Source organism: Gloeophyllum trabeum (assembly GCF_000344685.1).
Source record: "Gloeophyllum trabeum ATCC 11539 unplaced genomic scaffold GLOTRscaffold_00031, whole genome shotgun sequence".
In the NCBI taxonomy this organism is placed as follows: domain Eukaryota; kingdom Fungi; phylum Basidiomycota; class Agaricomycetes; order Gloeophyllales; family Gloeophyllaceae; genus Gloeophyllum; species Gloeophyllum trabeum.
In genome coordinates this window covers 1-5,819 of record NW_006920440.1, presented here as the reverse complement: position 1 = coordinate 5,819, position 5,819 = coordinate 1, and the positions used below count along the sequence as shown (strand labels likewise).

The 5,819-nt window shown below is 53.9% G+C and overlaps 1 protein-coding gene across 1 annotated transcript in view; it reads left to right on the top strand.

Annotated features, from left to right (window-relative positions):
- The window catches only part of GLOTRDRAFT_50908 (uncharacterized protein), a gene marked incomplete at both ends in the record, with an annotated part of 6,316 nt that extends 870 nt beyond the window's left edge, over window positions 1-5,446 (top strand). Inside the window, 2 exons of the mRNA XM_007873144.1 lie at window positions 16-274; window positions 5,262-5,446. Of these exons, the coding sequence (XP_007871335.1) occupies window positions 16-274; window positions 5,262-5,446 (444 nt within the window). The remainder of the gene's footprint in view (window positions 1-15; window positions 275-5,261) is intronic.
- Between the last annotated feature and the right edge of the window lie 373 nt (window positions 5,447-5,819).

Genomic DNA, 5,819 nt, shown 5'->3' with positions numbered 1-5,819 from the left:
TCGAATATACCAAAGTCTGTACCACCTCCCGGGCAGCCGCCGTCGAATGTACCCAAGTCTGTACGACCTGCGGGCCAGCCGTCGAATGTACCCAAGTCCGTACCACCGGCCGTGCAGCCACAGTTGAATATATCGAAGTCTGTACCGCCTCCCGGACAGCCGTCGTCGAATACACCAACATCTGGACCGCCGGTGGAGCAGCAGCCGTCGAATGCAGCAAAGTACAAACGACGACTAGATGATACGCCAACCCCACAGCCAGCATCAACGTCTAGTGTGCGAGTGAGGGTGCAGGAGGCGGACTTCTCTGCCACATACCGCATGGAGATGGAGAAGGCCCATGCTCAACTGCGGCAGGAACAGGAGAAGGCAAAGGTGCGAATTCTCGTGTACCGCAGGTCATTAGCAGTGCTGACTTCCAACAACTGGGGTTAATAGAGAGACAGGGAAGAGCTGATTGCTATGGTACGTGAAGAGAGGGATCGGGCGCGTCTTGAACAAGAGGCTTGGAAGCGAGAAATGGCAGAAAGCCAGAATCATATGTCTGAGATGATGAAGGTAAGGTTTATCACGACTAGGGAAGCGGTTATGTCCTGACATTACATCTCTGAAGTTTATAAAAACACGGCAGGAGGCCGAGAACGCAGCCGCAGCGCAGGTAAGCCTGTAATTAACGCGAATCTTCAAGGCCATACTTATGCGTCCATTGGTAGATGCAAGCGATGAAGTCAGCACTGGTTGAAGCAGAAGTACGCCTAATCTATTGTGCTGATACCCCAAGTCTCATTTGAATGCAGGCACGAAGTCAGCGCGAGCTTGACAAGCTCCAGGTGATGCAGGCCGCACTTGACGAATCGGAGGTAAGGCCCCCTCTTCACTGGCACATCATTTCCTCACACCACTGCAGGCACGTAGGCAGCGTGAGCTTGCCGAGTTGGAGGTACGGTGCCGCACCACTTCATTCTCATGATCATGTACTTACTGTACGATAGGCAAAGAGGCAGTCTGAACTTGCGCAACTCATGGCTAAGATACATGGATCGCTTAGCGCTGGTACTTCAGCTCCTCGAGGGGAGCCTGGTTCTGCCGAAACAGAAGCTAGCCCCGCTGGCTCTGGTCATAGGGCTCCCTCTTCCCCCACGACTTCTTCTGGAGGGTATCAGTTAACCGAGAAAGAACTTCGCAACCTTCGCCACAATGGCAGGAAGAAGAAGGGCGTCTGGCAGACCCTTCATGCTCTCAATTCTGGAAGTGTACGTGCTCAGTGGGATACATTGTTGTCGTCGTCTGAAATGGCATGTCGTGCAGGAGTCAGAGCATCCTGCGCCTCAGGCTTCGACAACCGCTGCTCCACCTGCTCCACCACTAGACCTTTCGACATTGGCAGCAGAGCTCAAGAGACGAACAGATCAGGCTCTTGAGGAGGCTCTCGAGGACGTCCTGGAACAGTTCACTTCTGCTTCGCCCGGTTCATCACGGACAGTAAACTATCGACCGCAAAGAACCCCTCGGCGCAAGCGGGCCAGCGCTTTGACTGAGACAAAGGAAGAGTACAACAAACTGAAGGAGAAGAATCCGGAGGCACATAAGGACTACCTGGTATGCCGTATGACCCGTATGTAACTCAGCGTCATCTAACGGATTGGGGCATTTTCAGGACCTTTGCAGAGAGGCTGTCCGCAAGTCTTTTGATATCAAGACAGATAGCGACATTGCTCTTCGTCCCCGAGCCGACCCACTGGCAGTGGATGCATACAATGATGGGGGTCCCGACGGCCCTGATGCCAACAACTTATACATTGATATGGGGGCTGCAGTCAAGGATTCCCGTTGGAACCAACGGCTGGTCGAGATCCTCATAGAAAAGGCCCGTGATCTATGCCAACAGCGACTAGAAAGACGTGTTCCCATGGAGGCGCGGCCTGATTGGTATGTCAAGTTCATGCTGACGAATAGGGTTGACCACCTTCGCGCTGAGTGGTGGTCAGTACAGCCCAAGCGTGACAGAGACGGTACAGTCGAGACTCAGGACGAACATCGTACCCGCCTGCAGGACAAATACGGAGGTATCCATAAGAAAGCGCGGGTAAACACCCGGCGTCGTGGGGTACGCACGTTCCATCGCATGGTGGAGTCTATATTCACGATACTATATACGCAGAAATACAAGACAAGACTGTCTACCATCGATCAAACTATCATCCTGAAGTCCGAGAGAAATGAACAGGACGTCCCGTTCTGGACGTACCTAAAGTCGATCATAGAACGGTACGGGGAGGATGGTACCAGCTCGGATGATACGGATGATGAGACGAACGGATATCGCGTCCGTCGCATGCCTTGGCGGCGAAATATCGAGAGGGAGTTGAAGATCATCGATGATCAGCGGGACGCCGATGGTATCAAGGACAGTCGTGGCTCCAAACCAGCACCCAGGTTTCGCGGGGGCCCATGTGGGACGACCCAGCGACAGCCACTTGCAGGACTTCCTTCAAGCTTCTATGATTCGCAGTGGCTCGACGATCCACAGCATGGAGTATTGCGCAAGGAGAAGTTCAGTCCTTCCAATGAGGACTTCCAATGGATGGTTTTAGCGTCGGGTTAAGTAATATACTACAATGATGTATGTATATACTGCGCAAACATACCCTGTCCATGATTTCCCCTTACGTATGGATGACCCTGTATAGGGCATCTGACTTGCAGAAGATTAGGATGGCGTACAAGTCTGCCACGGCCATATTAGAGTATCCCCTTTCCAATGGTCCATCAAACTTCAGAATCAGTACATTATGTGTTGCCTAGGTGTACATAGGACAAGTCGAAAGAGGACAACAGTAGAATACACGAGCGATGACAGTAAGATCAATGGCAGGGGACCTGAGACCGAGTTCCGTATTCAACTGGAAGAGGAGGATCGCTGTGGAGGCTATTATCGCAGGCGACTACAAGTTTGAGCGGGCAGGATGGTGCGCATGAGCCGGAGGAGCGGCCAGCAGGCTCAGAGGCATGATGCAAATGAGAGGCGGCAAAGGCCAGAACCGGCGTAGGGAAGTGTGAGGAAAGTAGGACAATCCTTGGACTGTGTCGCAAGGATCATGAAATCAGTCCTTGGACGATGTCGCAAGGATGACGAAGAGATAGAGACCAATCCTCGGACAGTGTCGCAAGGATTAGTTTGAGGAGAAAGAGGGGACAACGCGCGTGATATCAGCTTTTGGGTGGCTGTGCCTCCACGCGAGTATATGTATGAAGCCGCGGTCAAGCCGCGGTATCAGTAGAGAAGCCGCTGCATGGCAATTCTCACGAGTACAGCCACCGCAATCCGCTGTTCAGCGATCGTCCTTTCCCGCTTTGTTCTCTACGAATCCTTGCGACGTTGTCCTAGGATTCGAGCTTTCTTCTCTATACTGATCCTTGCGACTTTGTCCGAGGATTGGTCTGTTGCTATTGCATAGCTGCCTTCGCCTCGCCACACCAGCTTCGCTACCACAACGAAGGATACGTGTTTTGCTGGCAGTATCCGCAGCTGCCCTGATCCTTGCGACACCGTCCAAGGATTTCCCTGAACCTATTCTGTGCGGTGCTCCGTTCACCGTGCAATATCGACCACCTATTTCACTGCTGCATCCCAGCGCTCTCTCTTCAGTCAGACCCTCCAGTCAGGCCTTTGTCCAAGGATACACGTCTGCCTAGTCAGATCAATCAATTTGTGGTCATGTCGTCAGAGTATGTGTCCACACTCAGTTTATGCTGATCATGCGCTTATGCGTCGTACAGACCTCATTCCAAATGCACATACGTTATAATAGACACGCAAACCCGTGTATATAGCTCGCCCAACCGTCAAACTCTCCCCAACGATATAAGTATCTATGTTTATGAAAAGGAGCCTCGAGACACCCGGGAAACGTCATGGGCTGAAGACTCAACTCCGTGGCAAGCTTGGGTTGTGCGAACCCCTTTCATCAAGTGGGATGGGCCATTCGAATGCCTGGATGTAACCAAGGCCTCTGTACCGCTCGTCAAAGGTCCGGGAGGGTGGCATCTACAGGAAAGCCTACTGAAAAAGTGGACGGAACTCGAGGAGAGGCTTGTTGAGCTGGCTCGGCTGTTTGCCACTCGACTATCCCTCCACTCCCTCCTCCTCAAACCTTTCCGGCTCCCCACTGAATTTGGTCTACGAGAGCCATTTCGAGGGAAAAAGTGTGGATGGCGCGTTATCCGTTGCCGCGATGCTTTTGTCCCGCTCGCAGCCTATGTTAGTTACATGGCAGCTAGACTTGAATATAAGCGGGATACCGTGCAATACCGACCAGGATATATACCACCCAAGGCCTATGAGATTGCGGCAACTGTCTTGCCACCTGATTGGGTAGATACCCTATTTGCATCTGCGCTCATGTCTGCCCCAGGCCCTTCCCGCGCGGGGCTGGTTATCGTACGAAAGCATCAGTGGTGGGACGAGTTCCCAGTGATGGCGTATGCAGACGTACCACTTTTCTTCTACTGGGGTTCTTATGCGAATTTTGCTCGGACCCAGTGGAATACGACCACTGCCCCCGAGTTGTGGCCCTATTGTCCAACTGTCGAAATGGTGGAAAGGATGCGCAGGGCTACACCAGGTGTCCCTGGAGACTCCACGCTTCCACCTCCGCAACTCAGGAGTCTTTTGTCCAGTGGTGATGCCCCGCATGCAGGCACCACATCTTCATCTGCCAGATGTGTGGTCAGGCAGAAGATACCAGGAAGTGGTGGCCAGTACGAGGGTGAAACGTTTTGGGAATTCATGGCAAGGCGGGACGAGGAGCGAACGAGGCGCTTCACCTCTGCTAGCAGTAGGGAGTTGCAGCAATGGAGGTCGAGGGAAGCCAACAGCAAGACCTTCCCGTTCCCCGCAAAGGCCAAGGTTTACGAATGGGTCATCATTGACGAAGTAAAGCCTGTACACCTTCGCCAAGTGGTAATGCGCAGTGACGTTACGGAGGAGTACTGGGAGTCCTTGGATAGGTCCAGATTGGCGTTCGATCCTATCAACAACGAATGGGATGTCTACGACGCAATTGATCCGAAGCCGGTGACTGCGAGGGGGTATGAATTGTTGGATGAATCGGATGAAGAGTTTTTTGGCGATGAATGGGGTGGGGATGATGTTGTGGTCGCTCGGAACACGGGTCCACCAACTGCTGGTGCCCCTGACCTGCCCGCTCCCCAAGTCGCCACTGACTATCGCGGATACACTCAGCACGTTGATCGAGGAGCCATCCCACCAACTGCTGGTGCATCTGATCCGCGCCCTCCCCCCGCTGCACCTCGTGGACTCCCTCCTTCGGTTGGTTCGCTCAAGTCGTCCCCGGCAGGACGGCTCCCTCCCCGACCCCCCACTGCACCTCGTGGACTCCCTCCTTCGGTTGGTTCGCTCGAGTCGTCCCCAGCAGGGCGGCCCGCTCCCCAAGCCGCCGCTGCATCTCGCGGACACACTCCCTCGGCTGGTTCTCTCGAATTGTCCTCGGCAGGCCCATCTCAGAGTCGAGGAGCATCCACCCATCCTAACCCCGTCATGCAGACTTCAACGGTTTCTCCCGGTCCACCCCCAACAGCCGCATCTCAGGCTCGAGGGACCCAGGGATCCGGCAGACATGAGGTATATGATACTCTCACTGTCTATGATCACCCAACTTCTAGCTATCGCCGTCGTAGGCTGGGCCACATTACCGAGTATCGCCATCTTCCTGCCGACGTTGGTGCCGTTCTCACCCTCCGGTATGGACTTCTTGCGAGTCCGGAAGGCCTTCGGCTTGATATAGTCCGGGTATCCT